Genomic DNA, 18,830 nt, shown 5'->3' on the forward strand with positions numbered 1-18,830 from the left:
GTGTCTCCTTAATAGGACATGGAAAGTATTATGCAGCAGAATTGAGTGTGGTAGATGGGGAAGCATGTGTTCATGAAGCCAAGCCTGCTTTACTCTGGCAGTGTGTTGCTGAAGTGCTGTAGCTGATGATACTATCTCCGTTCCATGCGTCATGCTTGTTTAATATCTCCGTCTCTTCTCTTTTTCTTTTATAGCCATGCTACTGAAGATTACCTTGTCTTCTGGAAGTAGAAACATAGTGAACAGATGAATCTATTCAGCCAGACATTCCTCCAGTAGATCTCTGTCCTCATGGAGCACCACAGCAGGGAGGAGATGGACTCAAAAGAGGAAAGTCCTCAGGTGTGGGCTGACTCTGCTGAGCAGGAGCAGAATACTGCTCAGGTGACTAGCGCCTTCCAGAGCTCTCGGTGTCTGCTCAGACCGGATCGGGCTCGGTACGGTGGCTCAGCAAGCAGGCGTTCCCATTCGACCGCTTCTTATGGTCTGGAAACTCAGCTTTCATTTGAGGAGAAATACAGACATGTCTGTGGTGATTTCAGATGAAAGCGTCAGAAAGTGGGCTGTGCAAACCGCAGCAGTGAATGCACAGACATCTGAAACAAACTAAATGCAACCAGCCAGCAGCTGTGGAAGTTTCAGTGTCCCAATATATGTATAACCTTGTGGGAAAGTGAAAGGGTATCCAGATTAATGAATATTAACAAAATCTGTGGTCTGTTGTGGCCCATTTTGATGGCATCAGTCAAATCAGTTGGAACTGTGGGTGGACCTTGGGGAAAGTAATATGTATACTTTTTTCCAGTCAGACATCTGGGTAGTGGGGAAGGGAGAAATGGTAATTGTTAGTGACTAATACAGTCGGGTTCTGATGTATGCAGCTAGTCCTTCTGTCTCTGAGACAGTGCAGCTGAGAGTTTCCAGAAGACCGTAAATTGATTTATTCTTTTGATATGTTACGAAGAGGGTGCTCCATGTCGTTTGACCCACAAGTCGAGAAATTCTGGCTCTCCTGGTAATTTCCAGCTTAGAAATTTGCAGAGAAAGGCACTTTTCAATGGCCTGTGTTGCATTATCTGTACAGTGGGATAACTGTACTGTTGGTTGCACATGGCAGTTACAAGGCTTAATTAGTACTTGCGGAGTGCTCTCCAAACATGAAATGCTGCACGCGTCCTTACCGTAGTGTTTGCGTGAGGATTTATTGTATGGAGTAGGCACTGAGCATCCTTGCGGGAGTACCAGCTGTCTTCTAAAACTAAAGCTGAAAGGTGAAACAAAGTAAATAAAATGGCACAGGTTTTTTTCTTTCACATATTTTTATGTGAAAACGTTTTCTGTGAGTATGGATGCTAAAACTAGGTTTCCTCGGAACTGCCCCACTTTACCCATGCACTGAAAATGGTTTTCAGCATGTAAAGGGTGTCAAAAGATCGACATGTTCCTACTGCCACTGGAATTAAACAAGCTGGAATACTGGAATACTTAATGTAGGCCACTGATCATCATTTATGACCGTAATATTCTGTCAAAATCAGCTTCTTTGGATTTAAACTGCTGCCCTAGAAGTAACTTGTTTCAGTAGTCCTTGGAATCATTGCTTAATGTTACAGTTATATGTTTCTCTGTTTAAATAGTTAAATTTTCTACTGATGCTGCATATCTGTACTAGGGAGAAGCAATCCAACATACACTATTGTTTCCTCATGATGGTGCAATCCTGTTACTTGAAGCAGTATCAAAGTTAATAGGTTCTGTTAGCCGTTCATCAAAAGGAAAGAATTGCCTCTAACTACAGAACTAGCTGAAGGAAGTAATTATCATAAATCCAGAAAGGAATATGAGCATAAAGGGGAAACAATATACTAATAAATCCCATAGATATACCAGTTCAGATCTGAACTTTCTTCCTCTTATGAATTTTCAAAGTGTCATGCAATAACTAAGAATGGGAAGGTGCCCTTTATACAGGTTAGGTATTGGGATAAAATGCAGAGTAAAACTGACGTTTGCTCTCATGTCCGGCTTTCTGTGTTGCTGGCATAAATCAGATGAGGTTTTAAATGTGTGTGTTGAAAACAGTTGGCTGGGGCACAAGGTGCTCTCTGCTTTCCAAGGCACCTCTGCACCAGATATGTTTTGTGTTGTGACCCATATGTGTATGACTGTGGAAGTTTCACTCCAGGATCTGTGTTTTTCCTCTTCCAGGTGCACTTTGTCCCTGAGGGCGGGACAGTGGCACAGATTGTGTACAGTGATGAGCAGGACCGTCCCTCGCAGCAGGTGGTCTACGCGGCGGATGGCACCTCCTACACCTCCGTGGACACCTCGGAGCACACGCTCGTTTACATCCATCCCGTGGAAGCTACGCAGGCATGTGTGGTTCTGAGCCCGCCCTGTTTTGGCACCTAGAAAATGAAAGGATCTTGTTTGAAATTAAAGCCAGCTACCAGCCAAGTGATATGACTGGAAAATAGCAGGCAGTTGCTCTTAACACTTTTTTTTTCTGCCCATTGCTGATCAGGGACTTCATGCTGTTCATTTGTCTGATGTGCAAATGTGGTAATCAAAGAATATCGAGGCTATGAATTATGAAATGCTGGTTATTTCACTGAAGGTGGATGAGATAATTAAATCAAAGGTGTTTTCCAAAACATGGATAATCTCTCCAGAAATGCTGCCTCTGCTGTATGCGCTGAAATGCTAAGAGCAATCTGTGTCTTCTGGAAGAGTCCTTGTTTTGCATAGCGCAGTTATAATAATTGATAGTTACAATAACAGTCGTGTCTCTTTGCAGAGCATCTGAGTGTATTTGCTCTAGTTTTGCAGTGTCTCTTCAGAGAAGTTGTTGACTTTATAGACCCGGGTTCTTTTTCTTGAGAATTATATCAAACACCCTTTATTTTCTGACAGCATGTGTTTATATGGGGTTAATAGGGTATGCATCTGTATCTCTGTGGACAGATAAAAAAGGGGGAACAGGCATGCTTTGTCAAGAACATTTTATATTGTCTTTGCTGATAGGACAGATTAGCAATGCTACGAGGTGCACGTACCTGACACCCCCAGCAGTGCTGGCGTAGCCTCGTGCGGCGTGCTCTCCCTAGTGCGGTTCTTAGCTGTTATATAAAAACAATGCCTACGTGGTGGGATGTTCTGAGAGGATGAGGTATTTTGAGAGGATGTCTCCAACAAAGTTACTGACCAAGTAACTCCAAACCTCTGAATACTATCATTTTTGTCAAAAGGAATGTAGCATTAAGACGCTGCCACGCAACTGAGATGAAATTATCAAAGCGCTAGTGGAATTTGTATTATGCCATGCCTTATTTTGTTGGAGCCAGACTGCTACAAGCTCAGGAATTTCAAGTTTTGGCCAAATAAGTAAGGATGACCTCAGTCAATACTTAGTTTTCATCTGAGTCTCGCTTTTCCCTCAGGGGAAGCCCTCCCATCAGGCCTGTTCCTGCAGACTACTGTAAGAATATTGGAGTTGGTGTGTCTTCTATGAAATTAAAAAACTGACATTCTGGCCTGATCAAAATCACATGTAGGAGATGCCTGCTGCTTTCTTCTGAGGAGCTCACTTGTGAATTTGCAGAAAGAGAAAGTTTAGTCATCTTCTGTCCTTTAATAGTCATCTTCTCTCCTGCCCTCAAGTATTACTTAGCTTTCATACAGCTATTGAATTTAATTCTGTAGAATTCAGTAAATTGGCAATTGGCAAAGTGATTTTGTATTTAAAAAAGAAAAGTCCCATGAAGCGCTTCAAGTATATAGATGAAAAGTGCCACATGAATATGATATTATCTTTTTATGGAGCACTACCTAATTTTAGTTGAACCTCTAGGCGTGTAGGTTCACATGGGTAAGTTGAATTAGTCTGCTGTGGCAATAGGCATGTTGGAAGTTAGCAGAGGATCGAACGTAGATCACTTCTTGGTGGCAGGGTAATATTTGTGTGAGTTGGAAGTAAACAACCCCAAGGCCGGTTTGATAAGCCTTTTTCACTTTGTCTAGACTCTGTTTACAGATCCATCCCAAGTGGCTTACGTCCAGCAGGATGCCACCACCCAGCAGGTAAGAAGGAGGCATTATTTTCCTTGGGCCTGAGACCGTAAGGGAACTGTTAGCCAGGGTAAAGGGGCACTGTGGTGGTGCTAGAGCATAATAACTATCTCTGAACTCATCAAATAGCAGTCATCAGTCATGGATGGTCATCCCAGTGATCAGGGGCAAAAAGCTTATGATAACAAGCCGCTATTCTCTTGGCTAGTTTGTTCATGAGTGACAATAAAAAGAGATTTTGAGGTTTTTGGTTTTGTTTCTTAAATTAATGTTCAACAAAAATACTAATTTGCTGTCCCAGATATAAAGAAAAATCTTTTAACAGTGTCCCTTTAAAGTCAGCAGGCTGATGTGGCTGACCTTATTGTAATGTTGTTTCGGAAAGACTGGGTCCTTGTACAGCTTCTGATCCGAATCCTCTAAATTCGTGAAAGATTCTCAAGGGATAGAAATTTTGGATCAAAATCTAGATTAACCAGAAACTTCGCAGGAAATGAATCATAAAACCTGAAGAAGTTCAATTACCGGTTCCTTTACCTTACCAGGGCATCCCAGGTCTGACGTGCTTGCCTGTGTGAGGTGGGCTAGGAACAGAATAAAACCAGAGCCTGTGTTTATAAGGTGTTGATGATGCCAAGTTTTGATAATTCTTCTTTTCTCATCTGTCACGGATGGGAGGGTTTTTGTTGCAAACTCCTGGTTTCTTTGGGGACTGCGTTGTGGTAATCGGGTCCAGGTGCTTCCAGCTCTACATCTCTAGTTCAAATTCTCCGCTTGTCATAGGGATTTAAAATCATTACTGCTTGGTGAGTCTTTAATGGCACGTGTGAATTGACATGTTAGATCTGAATCGTTACTAACGCTGTCGTTGAAATGCGTATTTATTGACAGTCTGGGGGCAGAGTGAGGGGTTGAATGTGCACTGAAAGTAAATTTTATTCTTGCTAAAAGACCTTCTAAACTGTTGGGGCAGAGGCAGGAAACGATATGATTGATGCAGGAAAGGTGCTACCTGTTTTATTCCAGTTCTCTGGAGGTATTTGGAGTGTCATTCTGGAATTTCTTGCCACATCAGCTTCCTTGCATTAAGAAACCAAAAAATCCGATTTAATTGTCTTAAAGCTCATTTAACAAATATATGATCTAATTAAAAGCAGAGATTGCTTCTGTGTGCAGAGCAAATGACCCTGGCAGCAGAGGTGGTGTGTCATTACTATCCCAGGTTGAGTATCAAGGGTATGAGCCCTTGTCTGTGTCCTCAGACCTTCCTCCCCTCCAACACTGTCTTGACAGCAGTCCCAGTGGAGACATTCATTTGTTTGTGAATGCTTAGTCCCTCATTATGGCAGCTCCTGCCTTTGCAGGTGTTTTTACATGAACGTTTTATGTGGGACATCCCTGAACTGACAACAAATGTTAAAATAATATTTAAACCTCCTCTTTCAAAAGGAAATTTATCTTAAAGAAATTGAAACGTTTTTAAAATAATGCCTATATTTCTAGCAGTGTCTGACATGGAAGTGAAAGCAAGGATACGTTTGAAGTGTGATTAGTAGTCAGAAATGGTAATATGAGGTACAAATAGACACAAGCTTGCGTGAACCTCTCATCACTGGCAGATCTGGAGGTGTGCCATTGAATAATGATGCCTCTTCTGTTGCCGTTTGGCATCAGAAATGTCAATACCAGACAGCTTGGTTCAGCTGTCGCCTTGGTGGTTTCCTCCTTGCTGCCACACGATTCCCTGAAGTCTTTCTGCTGAAGTTTTTTAAAGGGTTTTGTAAATTACTCTTAAGACCTATTTAAACAGAACAGCTAGATTTGAAGTTTTAAGACTGTCTATCTGCTTACGTTAGGGATTTTCTTGTCTGCTCCTTCACTGTTGGCACAATTTGCTGTTCTCAGTTTTATCTGCTATTTATTAAACCCTCTGTAGAGGGGCAGGGGATGCAATTCTAGTGGAAAAGCTGTTTAACAGTCAGAGGCACAAAGCAGAAGCCACACGGTGTTGACTAGAGAAGGATGAAAAGTCATGTGCGATAAGGGTGCAAATTCCTGTAAAGATCAGCAGGAAACAAAAGACAGGAAAAAAGATTCTTGGGCTCTTCATTCTGCTTTTTTTTTATTGCTGGGTGGATGGGAGCAGTATGGAGATATGCATTCATTTTCTTGCTACTACAAAAAAAAGAGAAAAAACCAAAAATGCATAGTGTGATCAAACAATGTAAAGAATAATTGTTGGAATCCTCTCATTTGAGTGCTTGATCTCCCAATGAGTTTCATACACCATCTTGTTTTTATAATGGGTCTTGGTTGGCTTGAGAAGGGAGGAGGATAGGCAAAAAAGGAGACACTTCTTTTTCCTTCTTTACCTTTTCCTTAAAAAAAGAAGTAAATTTGGAGATAGAAGAGCAAAAGACCCCAAATCACTGGTTTTACCAAAAGCTGAAGAGCTCCTTACATTTCTTTTTAGTGCACTTTGAACCCTGGCTGGATAGGATCTTAGTTTAAATCCAAAAGTGGGAGATAGGAAATTCAAAAGCTGCAAAATCTAGACTGAGTTTTGAAGCCTTTCCTGTTGCCCTGGGGTCTGCAGGTTTTGTCCAAGTCCATAATCCCTACTTTAAAAGAAAAAAAATCATTAATGCTGCAGGTTTTGATCTAGTGTAGGACTCCAGGGAGCTTTGCATGCAGGGCACTGCCCGTATGTAAGTGACTGATGGAAATGATGCAGCGCTAAAATGAGTGCCTATAATTTTAGGTAACTGTGCTCTTGCCTGCTGCTGCTCAGAGCATGAATCCCACCAACCTGTCCGTGCTCGGCAACGTTGCCGAATCCCCCCAGCAAATGGCTCTGGAGCAGGGTCCACAAGCAGATAGAGTAAGTTGCCAGGCACCCTTTTCTTTTAAATGTACGAGTACACTGATTTCATTGCTCCATTGTCTCAGGGGATGAACTATGTCTGAGTGAGATGGGAGGAGATGCGAGAAACCGTAGCACAGATTTGTACTGTCTTTCATAGTCTCATCATGGAATGTGTGGGGTTTTTTTTAGGGAGAGATCATGTATTTAATATACAGAGAAACCTGTTGTACAGATTGTTCTGTCTTGAGCAGCCACCTTAAAATACCCCTCGCAGCTTTGAAAAGCAAAGTTAACAGAAGGTGTAATGCTGACTGTCACATAGGACCAACATCCACTGGGTCTCTTTGCCAGTCTTTTAAGACAGCTTTCCTGTGTGTAGCATTTCTTGTTCTCTACCTGAGAAACTGGCTTGGGTGATGGAATACTTTGTGCAGCGCCCTTCAATTAATTTTTGCTTTTTTATACAGAAAGGATAAACTTTAAAATTAGTGAGAGAACACAATGCCTGCAGCTGTCCTCTGTGTCCCATAGTTTATATCTAGTCCCTGTGTTGTCTCATCCCTTGTTGATCTCTACATGTGTGCTCTGGGGATTGTTCTTGTTTGATTGGCGTGTGATCTTTTCTCTCCTATCATACAAAGTGTAGGATTCTCTCACTCATACAGAAGAAGTTAAAGCTTTAGGCTCTAGATAATTTCCACAGAGCCTGGACTTTGTTTCAGACCTTCTGTGAGGGTCCAGAACTTCTCAGATTTCAGTTTCTTCTCCTAAGTCAGTCCTTGACAGGGTAGAGCTAGGTAGTGACGCAGCTGTCCTGAGCGAGGCTGTCGGCGGCAGTGATGCGAAACATCCCTCAGCAATCATTTGTCGTGTCGCTTTGCTGTCGCTTGTCCTTCTTTCCATTGCCAAAGGAAACAGAAAGGGTAGGCTAGCAAGGACCTTCGTTGCTTGTCTTTGTAGGAGTTCTTTTTCCTCGTGAATCAATTTTGATTGTCTGCTGTGAATTCTCTCCTCAGGCATCGTTACCGGTGCATAACCAGGTGTTACCTCCTATGGAGGCAGTGGATGGTTCTGACCCTTTAGCACCTCTGCAGAATCAAATGGAAAGGATGGAAACAAAAGAGGAAGATGATGAGGATGAAGATGAGGATGAAGATGGGGATGACACTGACATGGATGAATGGGATCCAGATCCACCTCGACCCTTTGATCCCAATGATTTGTGTAAGCGCCTATAGTAGTCTGTAGTGTATCAGCTGCCCTCCCCTGTTCTCTTCCCCTCTATTGGCCCTCCAGTAAATGGAGTTGGAAGCCATTCAGACTGTAGTAGTGATAGGTAAACCCTTTATACCCAGAAATGTAGACTCATATTAGCCTGCTTTACTGAAAAGACAAGATTCTGTCTCAGGTGGAGTCTCTGAGCTGCTTTGTTCTTCACTTTGCAGGAGGCTGCCCTCTCCAATGTTTTAAAATGTAGACAGGCTATTGGAATAAATGTTCCCACAGCTGAGCCAAAGATGTTTAGAGGGAGATAAGGCTGTCTCTTCTGAGCCGGTGCGCGAGTGTCTGCCTGACGGTCATGTCCTCTCTGACTTTGTGTTGTAGGGTGTGAAGAGTGCAATAACGCACACCCCTCTGTGTGCCCAAAACATGGACCTTTGCATCCAATCCCAAACCGGCCTGTGCTGACCAGGGCGAGAGCCAGCCTCCCCTTGGTGCTCTATATAGACAGGTTTTTGGGAGGTGTGTTCTCCAAAAGGCGTATCCCGAAACGCACGCAGTTCGGACCTGTAGAAGGACCCCTGGTGAGACAAACCGAGCTCAAGGACTGCTATATTCATTTGAAGGTAAGGGGTTTTGTGCGCGAGAGGAGATTGATCAGTTTGTGCCTGAGCTTTAATTTTCACTAATTTTGTTGCTCTGCCTTGATCAGATCCTTCCCTAGATGTTCTTTTGTTACTCCCATCCCTGAATGTAACTCAGAAATACCCAGATTGCTTTGGCTTCAGATCTACCCTGTTGTTCAGGGAGACACTGTAATCGTGGTGAATATTCTGGCACTATGGCGTTATGATATATAGGATGTGTAACGTGGAATGCTGTGATTCACGCTCATGTGGGCTGAAGCAGCATCTGTACATAAAAATAGCTGCCCCATCTGAGGATGTTTTGCAGCCATTATTTTGTGTCATGCTGTAACCTAAGTTAAAAATAATTTTCTTCCCCTCCTCTCCCCTACAAGGCGTAGGGGAGAAGAGAGATTTCTCCTCTACAAGCCAAGTTGTAGATGTTGAGGTATCATGGATTTGACTGACTTTATCCATTTACTGGTTCCGTTATAGGAATTGGTCCTTTATTTGCTGCAGATTAGGTCTGCAGTCTTAGGAGCGCTGGTCTCTGGTCAGCGTCTGACAAGGAAGCTGGGAGGCAAATTCAGTAACCCAACAGAAGTTCAGCTAAAGAAGCGCTGCTTCCAGCTTGAGGCAGTGTCACAAGTCAGGAAATGAAAGGAGAAGTGGGTCTGACAGAAACATCTGACAACTGATGCTGTACAGCCTACTAAAGCTACGGTTTCTTGTGTGCCTCATTTATAGCCACATGTCAAGTAGGGTGCCTGACCCTCTTAATGAGCGCTTCTAGCCCTGGAAGAAGCCATGGAAGGGTCTATTGTGTCTCCTTAGTTAAATCTCAACCTGGTTTTAAGTATTTTTCGAAGTGCTGCCTGTTTCTGGATCCCTGTTAGCAAAGGGAAGATGAGCTATGCCTTTGTTCCTTTCCTAATGTAAAAGTTGCATGGTGACAGTAGGTTTTTTTAGAAACTCAAATTCTTTTGAACCTGCTGCCAGGCAGTTACAGTGATATGTAATTGGGTTTTGCTACAGGTGTCTCTTGATAAGGGTGACCGAAAAGACAGAGATTTGCAAGAGGACCTGTGGTTTGAACTTTCTAGCGAGGCGCTCTGTAACTGGATGATGTTTGTGCGCCCAGCTCAAAACCATTTGGAGCAGAACCTGGTAGCGTATCAGTATGGCCACCATATTTACTACACAACCATTAAAAACGTGGAGCCCAAGCAGGAACTCAAGGTATGACATCGCTCGTGTTTCGTGACTGATTTTTCTAGTGATGAAATAAAATCTTAGAGTTGCTACCTAGTAAGTGCATCTGCAAGTGCCAGAGATGATTGCTGTAAATAGTTTCAGGGCTTTTTTTCCTCTGATAAAGCACATGGTGGCCTGAATCAAATGTCACCGAAGTCAGTAAGTAGTTAGCCACCAAGTTAGGGATTTAAATGAGCTTCGGCTGAGGTATAAAATGAAGAAGTTTAAAATAAGAGCATGTAAATGATTTGTCTGTCACTGTCATGCTTTACACTGCCTATATTTTGCTGATGCAATCTAATTTTTATTGCAGCAGTCTTATTCTTTTTAGTTCTGGATGCCCTTTCCAGTTAGTCCTGTGTGCCCTTGACTTGTTTTCTGGTGCCTTAAGTGAATATGGTCTCTCACTTTACCTGGCTTTCCTGGAACTTTTGAAACTTTGCATGTGGAAAATGATAAAGGATATTGTGACTTCCCTGTGAGTTACTTTTTGTTCCCTCTAAAAATGTATTGATTACTTTGAGCTCAAAGCGGCGTTGCTGGCTGAGGTGGCCGTTGTTTTCAACATCTTTTGGGGAACTGGGGGTAACAAAAAAAACTTTGGTATCAGGAAATGGTTTGTTCTTCAAATCTTTTCTTGCATTTAAATTTCAACAATCTAACAAAAAACCCACTTTTAAACACGCTTAGCTAAACCAGGGCAAAAGCCTGCTTATACACTTGTTGCTGGTTTTTGAGTGGGATTCTTTTTGGTTTCTCTGAAATCGGTCCTTAACAAGGTTTCTAGTGATTCATCTTAACCAAATGAATACATTTTAACTGTATCCAAACATCATTTTCTCAACAGTTTTTAAATCAATTTGAAATCAGACTCTAATTAAACCTGTACAGACCTGCCTGTAGAAGAATCATTTTTCTTGCTTCGTGTGTTAGTAGCGTCTTTTGGGGTAAAATTGGTTTGATAATTGAAAGCTAATTACCTAGGCTCTGTAATGGGTTTTCCTCCCCAAGCAGATGTAGGGCATTTGTATAAACCCTGTCCAGAGATTGGACTAGGAGGATCAGTCAAAGTTGAGAACTTGAGTTGCATGACAGGTGAGTAGTCCAGGAGCTCCCGGCTTCCTCCTTTGTCCAGCTAGTGAGGTGCCTGCAAAGTAACCTGCACCTGCCAGGGAGTCTTTGAAGGAGTCAGAAGTGCCACTCACTGCTGCTGTGAAAATGCCTGTGGCCCACTACAAGTTTAAACTTGCCTGGGCCTTTCCTGCTGAAAATCTGTTCATGCCTTCTTCAAGAAATCTCTTCTAAAACTGAACCTTTTTAATCAAACAGTAAGACAAAATGAGAAACGATGCAAGAATTCTCAGCTCAATGTGAGCATCTGCTTCTAGGCGCTAATAAACCTTGTCTTTCTGCCTCCTGTGGTTTTTCTCTGCTGAAGGCTTCCTAAATCCCTTGTGTAACGAAAGCAGGTCCAGCATGCTGCAGCCTGGCAGTTCTTTGTGTTGGGAAGCAGGACCATATTGCTCCAATCCTTCAGAAGTTCAGAAACACCTTAAATGAGTCTCTGTGGATGGTGCTGCCTATTGTCTATGCAAAGAGAGCAGGAAAGAAGTGGGAAATCCCCCGAGTTAAAAACTTTTCCATTCCTCTTGGTACAACAAGTAACAGAACTCTGCTGACATCCATCCTTTTCAATGACACAGTTGGGTCTAAAGAGATAAATTTTACTTCCTTTAGAGCTACCGGTAGCCATGTGTGAGATTAACATTCATATTAGGAGGCTGTACCTTAAAATTAAATGGATATGCTTTGTGAGCAAAGCTCTTTTATTCCTCAGTGGGGGCATATTGATCTCAGTAGGCTTTATTATTGAGGATGAAAGGAGCAATAAGAGTCAGTGGTTGAGGCGAGTGAAGTAAATGTATTGCTTAAAAACCATTTTCAAATGAATTCCCCTTAGTTCTGGTTCCATCTAAGAAAGCGTTCTATTATCTTGTATATCCCTGCCGCAGGTGTGGTACGCTGCCTCTTACGCGGAGTTTGTGAACCAGAAGATCCATGACATATCTGAGGAGGAAAGGAAGGGTAACTTGGGCTTTGTCACTCGGTTTTTGCAGTGGGGGGGGTGGCTGGGTGTTCTACTTCTCAGTTGCAAGTATACGGCCTGTACAGTGCTCCCAAATTTCTGCTAGATTATGAAAAGTTAAACCAGATCTAGATTGTATTATTGGGACTTAGTTCTGCTAAGTCTTCTCATGCTAATATTACAGTAAGTTAACCTTCTGCCTCAGTTTCTGGGAAGCGTTAGGTTGCTGCTGGGAAGAGGTATGTTTCGGTACTTGATGTCTGATGTTGGGTCTGGGTCATAAACCAATGTGCTGATGCTTTAGATGAAGAAATTCCTCTTGACCTCCCCTAATTTATGCCAGAGTCACAATCCTGCGGGTGCTCTTCTGTACAAGGGTGTATTTCAAAATCTCCCTGAATTTCACACAGTGGATATAGTCCACATGAATTGTCCGCAGTGACCTTTTTGCCTTTCTGCGATGAGCTGTAGGCAGGCCACAGTGCAGAGGGGATAAAAGCAAAGCTAAATGGAGCAGTGCTGGGTGTTCTGCAGCTTGTCTAACCTTCAGGGGAGAAATACGGCCCACAGAGGACAGAAAGGCTTGGGGGAAAAAAATGAGGCATTTAATTGGTGGTGACTGAAATGCTGTTATTGACATTTCCAATTGAACATAGTTCTCAGAGAGCAAGAGAAGAACTGGCCGTGTTACGAGTGCAATCGTCGTTTCATGAGCTCAGAGCAACTCCAGCAGCACCTCAACTCCCACGATGAGAAGCTGGACTTCTTCAGCAGGTACTGAAAGTTTTAGCTTTGTCTGCGTATCACTGTGGTGCTTCCCCAAACTTGCAGAAAGGAGGGCCTTTGCCCTACAGATCTTACTGACCAGCTTGGGTGCCCGTGAGAGTACCCAGGCTCAGCACCAGGAGGTAAGAATATGGTGCCAGGAAGCTGATTGGTGTAAGAGTCTCTGCGAAGGAGGTAGCTTGAGGGGAAATAAATACCATGTTGAAATGGGTGAGATTTTCTTGCTTTGATTTTGGGTTTTCGCCCACGACTTACAAATTGCAGTATTTCGGTACCACAGTATGGAAATACCGATGCTTCTCAGATGTGTGTAGGAACAGAGCTTGGAGGACTAAACTTGCGGTGCTTTGGCTCCTCATTGGGCTGGCAAGATAGTTTATCCTGACCGAACCTACAAACGTCCATCAGAGAGCAGAACACATCGGTGCCGCCTTTTTCCTTAAACTCAGCAAGTGGCTGCATTTTTTTCTTCTTTGACACAGAAAATGGTGCTCGTGAGTTTACTGCCTGACATCAATGGCCAGGTGCCTTTTCGGGGAGGGATGTTATGGCTTCAGGTTTTAAATTGGTTTCCTTGTGCTCTTGTTCCGTCTAGCTGAAAACACTTTCCAGCACACCATACGCTGGGGTGTTGTGAGTAGGAGAGTTGCCATGGCAGAGGTCTTGTTAGAAGCCACTAGTCCTCTCAGTCCCACGATTAGTGAAATAAATTTTAATGCGTTCTGGACTTTGATTTCTCAGAGCGCAAAATAAATAGGTACCAGCCAGTGCCCTGTTTTTTTTCTGCCAGAATTTCTTCAGGTATTATTGTTTGCTGCAGGCCATCATTACTGACTTGAAGGGGGGAATAGCGATGCTGAGAAGGAACGCATAAAATCAGCGGAGATTGCAAATCCATCTTCTTTTTGTCTCTAACCTGGAGCACTATGTATTCTGCAGAGCTCGAGGCCGAGGTCGTGGGCGAGGGAAGAGGCGGTTTGGACCAGGCAGACGCCCAGGGCGCCCTCCCAAATTCATGCGTATGGAAGTAACGAGTGAAAATGGGGAAAAGTGTGAAGAAGGGACGCAGGTATATTTTTGGGGATGGGGAGGAGGGGGGCGGTGGAAATCACATGGGATTTACACTCCTGCCTAAACAAATTTGGGGCGTTGGTGCAAATTGAGGGCGTGCTTTGGACTTATACCCAAGTAATTCTTGGTTTTCTAGCTGTGATTCTCTGCCAGGGGAGCACGCTACTTTCCTTCTGTAAAAACTGTAAAATGACTTGCATTTCTACAGCAACTTTCATCCCAAAGCACTTAGCAGTGAGATAGGTTATTGCAGCAGTTTTAGCAGCATCACAAAAGTAATTTAGACAGTAAAACTGTAATGGGAATTTAGGTTCGTATTTGTCCTTTCTGGAACGTGAGGTCAGGATCTGCTCTATAACTGTTGCTGGTAGAATTAAATCAGTTTGAGCTATGATTCTTTATGATGCTTTAATATTAACAAAAGGGCCTCCTGTAGGCGTTCTTATTGCAAAATGTTCTCTCGCCTGTGCCTGTTGGCTATATTCGGTAGGGACCTAATGGGATGCATTTATCTAAGTAAAATGCTAAATCCCCTCTGATGCTGACCATGCTTAGGTTACCACCGAGTCCTTTTGTGAAAGGTGTCACAAGGGATCAGTGGCTCTGTTTTATGACTTAGCTGAAAGCTGATGTCTGGAGTGGTAATTTTCCTCTGGCATCTCGCTGGGTCACGGTTCAGTGCTGACTCAGAAGGAGGAATAGACACGCTGCCTGTGAATGCCTGCCGCTCGTTTTTTGAGCGTGCAGAACTGCCCTAAATGCTGCATTACATGCAGGCAGTTGGGAGATCAGCCTCTCTGCAAGCTGACGTGACCCAAGGCAGCTCCATTTAGACAAGTATGCACCATGCTGTTCCCAAACTCCAGAGAGACAGGGCTTACTGGGCACAGTCCCATGCTAATGTGCCTGCATGGCCTCTGGACTGGCGGTGGCTCACATCCTGCCAGCTTGGAGCACGGCCCAGAGCTAGCTCACGTGCGTCTATACAGTTGGGCAGGGCCATGGTTATGTCCCAGGCCTTTGGAGGTCTGCCTGCCTCAATAATGACTAGACGTGAGTTCATCTGCCTGAGAACTTGAGGCTCAGGATGCTGTGGGCAAGTGCAGTTTCGTGTTGGCAGGTGTGGAAACTTGCCACCTAGACCAGGACTGGACGTTTGGCTGGTATAGTGCTCTAGTAAGTGACCCTGTCTGGTAAGTGTTCACAGTTTAGCAGCTGCCCTCCTTCTGGCACCTCCCCGGTTTTCTTCTCCCACACCTGCTTTTGATTTTGACAGTACCAGCCTTGAGCTGATACACTTCTGTTGAGCTGTCTCCTAGCTTGTGCTTTTAAGTGTCCTGACTTGCATTAAGGGATGTCAAGGAAGGATCTATGGGTGTTGTTTTTTCTCATAATGCAAGAGGATTCCATCCCAGAGGAATTACAAGAATTTATACAGAAAGAATGTAGATTTTTGGTATGTGCTTTCTGCTCCCAACACCTTCCCTTTTCTTTTATGCTAACAAAGGAGGAAAACAGCTTTGTGTGATCAATATAAGTGATGTATGCAGCTGGGTAGGTGAGAGCATGCAGAGCTTGGAATCTGGGTAGCAAAGCACGTGGTGCACAGTAGAACAATCTCGTTTGTCACTCTGAGTTCAGCACTGCAGCTAGTTCATTGGAAAGGAGAAGACACTGCATAACAATTCATGGTAATATTTCAAAGTGACAAAAATTTCAACAAGACGGAAATTCTTTGCTTTCCCTGGTCTGTGCTAGCCGCTTTGGTCTTAATTTCTCCCAGGTCAGCCTAAATCACCTTTAGTTAAAGCAGTAATAGGGTCGTGAGTGCAGAAGAACTTGCTTGGCTGGGTTGTTCTGATTGTCTGTGTCCGATGGGACAATATGATGGCCGAGAGGGTTGCCTACCTGCAGCGCGTCTTCCCTAGTGCTCTGAATCTCATTGCTGTAGGTGGAGGTGATCTGCTGAGAGCATCAGTGGAACACAGCAGGAAAGAGCATAGACACATCTTCTTGATAGCTTTTGATTAAATATGTAGAAATCTTGTTGTCTGAGTATTATCGAAGCATTTTTCAGTGGGTGGGGGGAATAATCACTGGTTGTATGATTTGCGATTTCAGGACTTGCTGCATTTTTCCAGCAAGGGGCAGTTTGATGAGGCCGGACAAGCCACCCTGAATGGGCTGGAGCAGCAGGAACAGACTCCAGTGCCATCAGAGACGCAGTCGGCACTGGAGCAGCAGTCAGAAAGCCACCCGCTACAAATCCAGCCGCAGCATGATGAGAGCACGGTGCCTACGCAGAGCACCATGACAGCAGATGACATGAGGCGAGCAAAGCGTATCAGGGTAAGCAAAGAGGACGGCAGCTCCTGTCTTCTCTCACCCTCTCCATTTGCTGTAACCCAGAGAATGCCAGACCTGCCTGCCAGGACCAGCTGGTCTTTCTCCCACTGCCGTATCCATTTCCAAATCCTGAATAAAGCATCTCATTCCTAGCAATTTTCTTTGCGCTGAGAGGAAGACAAATCTCATGTAAAGAGCTAGCGTCTCATGAGATGCTGGTGAGAACTGGTCACCGATTGGAGCTGATTCAATTCCAGCACAGTAATTCTTTCATAGAAACGCAGTCCGTCCAAGCTGGCAAGCAGGAGTGCTTCAAACAGCCGGCTGAATCATGGTACTGTGGCACAGAGTAATGACTTGTTCACAGCACCATCTGTGTCTCTCAGAACTCTCGTCTTGCAAATTGTTGCCAGAGAGGAACCACGACCCCAGTTTAGATCCTCTTAGATGATGATGATGATGTTTAGCGATAAAGTCCTTTCTTGGGGTAGGAAAACCTGCCTGTCTTTGAGATTAAAACCTGTGCTAAGAGCTTTGTGTACTGACAGCAAACACTTTGAGCCTGAGCTTTGTGTCAGCTGGCTGAGCTGTTTTTCCTCTACTGTGTGTGGGAGGGAAATGATTCAAGCAAATAATCCTTCAAGCCGTGTAACTGTGAGATTGGTTTATTTAGCCTAAAATCTTTTTCTTTTTCTTCTACGTGTAAAATTTTGATTACAGAAAGGAACAGCTGCAATTGGGGTAAGACTCTGTTTTTAGGGGATGAGAAAGGATTAGAAAAGAGTCGAGTAACTGTTCGGTATAGGAAGACGTTGAGCCAGATTTTGCTCTCGGTTTATAGCAATATGTATGTGAGACCAGTGGTGGTGTTACCCCATAAATGCAGCAGCATGTCTTGACGGAAGACTCTGGCTCAGTCACATCAAGACGGAAAAATTTTTAACCATATAAAATGCCTGCGCTCTCTGAACGACGAGTTTATACCAGTACTTTGATTTTCATGTTAGAAGCTTGGGGGAATTTTACTGAGCATACTGAAGGGTGGATAATGGAGTACAAAGGCAGATGCAGAGTTTTGACAGTAAAGAGCATGTGGGTATTTACTGGTTACGACGTGCCACAGCTTCCTCAGTACAAAGCTGAGGCCCAGGTGCAGTGGAAAGAGAGTGTTGCCTGTTTCCCCGAGCTTTTGAACCCAATATGTGAACTTAAGATCATCTTAAAGAGTAAATGTGTGAAGAAAGGGATAGAATTTCTGAAGTTACTACTTAGTCTTGTGGCTTAGATTTTGTTCCCTGGAAATTCATCGCGAATGGGTGACAACTAAGAGGAGTGCAGTGGTGGTTTAGTCCTTGGTGACACGTTTGTATTGCAAATCTCCCTAACTTCCCATACATCTGGCAGCTTGTGTTCAGCAGAGTCCTGGAGATGTTTCAAGACAGGGGCACTGGCAGAATGGCAGATGGAGGGTTGCATAGGATCTTTCCACATTGCATCAGACTGTGAGCAATGAGAACTTGAAATAAGCTAGCAAGCGTTGCTTTTTTCTAAGCACTGAAAAATCACAGCAAGCTGTAGCACCCTATGAGCGCTCTTCAATTCAACTGTTCACAGCGCTGCCTATAACAACATGCACTTAACATTTTAAGCAAGAAAACATTTGGTTTTAAGGTGTGTACTACATCATTCAGTTCCAAAGAACAGGTAGAAAGTCTTGACTGCTAACTATGAACTGGAGACCGTGTAGCTCTAGTTCCTCCTTATCACATGTATAGGATTTAATTTTCAAAAATATTAAGTCTTTGTGAATTGCTTCAACTTTTCTAAGGTTGAAGGCAGTGATGAGCTCTGAGAGCTCTTTCACTCTACCTGGGAGCACTGATCTCTGGTGCCCCAGAGCCTAAGTCCTGACAGGATCAGTTCATTTTTCAGCCTCTGCTTTAGAGCCTGTGGAGCTTCCTTGGAGATGAGACCTTAAATATGGCAGTCATGTCCTTAGTACTGAAGAGATACACCCACCCTTCAAGATACTCTTGTAACAAATTAGAGGAATATGTGGTCCACAGCCAAGATGAATATTTGTTTTTAATTCGGTTCTCGGCAGTGTCCAGAGCATCTATGGGCTGATCCCAGAAACATCTGCATTTCCAAATTGCCTTTATTTATATACTAACCTGATCCTAAAATGTCCTATGTGTAGGTGACTGCTTTGCTTGGAGGAAGCAACTGGCAGGGATAGGGATGTGATTTGGAAAGCGCAGTCACTTCCTTCATACTGAAAGAAACGCAGCCGGTTGTATAACGAGGAGTAAAAACAGCAAGATGAAGTTAAAAAGAAGTCCCTACTCCTTAACTTTTTCAGTCTTCTAATCCTTGCCTTGTTGTCATCCTGCCCTAATTAATCCCTTCTACTAAAAGCATTTCATTCTCACCGGGGCTCTGCAGTACGCATTACATCATTATTAATCAACTCTGAGAAAACAAGAAAGGTCACAAAACACCTTCA

General features: G+C 43.6%; 1 protein-coding gene across 7 annotated transcripts in view; it reads left to right on the plus strand.

The window, feature by feature from the left end:
• Positions 1–18,830, plus strand: part of PRDM10 (PR/SET domain 10) — a 43,062-nt gene that overhangs the window by 9,144 nt on the left and 15,088 nt on the right. For 5 of the 7 annotated variants that reach the window (XM_064470971.1, XM_064470968.1, XM_064470966.1 and 2 more), the window contains 11 exons: positions 195–384; positions 2,209–2,373; positions 4,021–4,080; positions 6,830–6,949; positions 7,951–8,158; positions 8,540–8,781; positions 9,817–10,020; positions 12,048–12,120; positions 12,778–12,895; positions 13,847–13,976; positions 16,100–16,327. In XM_064470971.1, coding sequence (XP_064327041.1) covers positions 292–384; positions 2,209–2,373; positions 4,021–4,080; positions 6,830–6,949; positions 7,951–8,158; positions 8,540–8,781; positions 9,817–10,020; positions 12,048–12,120; positions 12,778–12,895; positions 13,847–13,976; positions 16,100–16,327 — 1,641 coding nt within the window. In that variant the 5' untranslated portion in view covers positions 195–291. The remainder of the gene's footprint in view (positions 1–194; positions 385–2,208; positions 2,374–4,020; positions 4,081–6,829; positions 6,950–7,950; positions 8,159–8,539; positions 8,782–9,816; positions 10,021–12,047; positions 12,121–12,777; positions 12,896–13,846; positions 13,977–16,099; positions 16,328–18,830) is intronic. The other 2 variants (XM_064470972.1, XM_064470973.1) reach the window with 2 other exon arrangements.

This window comes from Phalacrocorax carbo, chromosome 21, assembly GCF_963921805.1.
Source record: "Phalacrocorax carbo chromosome 21, bPhaCar2.1, whole genome shotgun sequence".
NCBI lineage: Eukaryota > Metazoa > Chordata > Aves > Suliformes > Phalacrocoracidae > Phalacrocorax > Phalacrocorax carbo.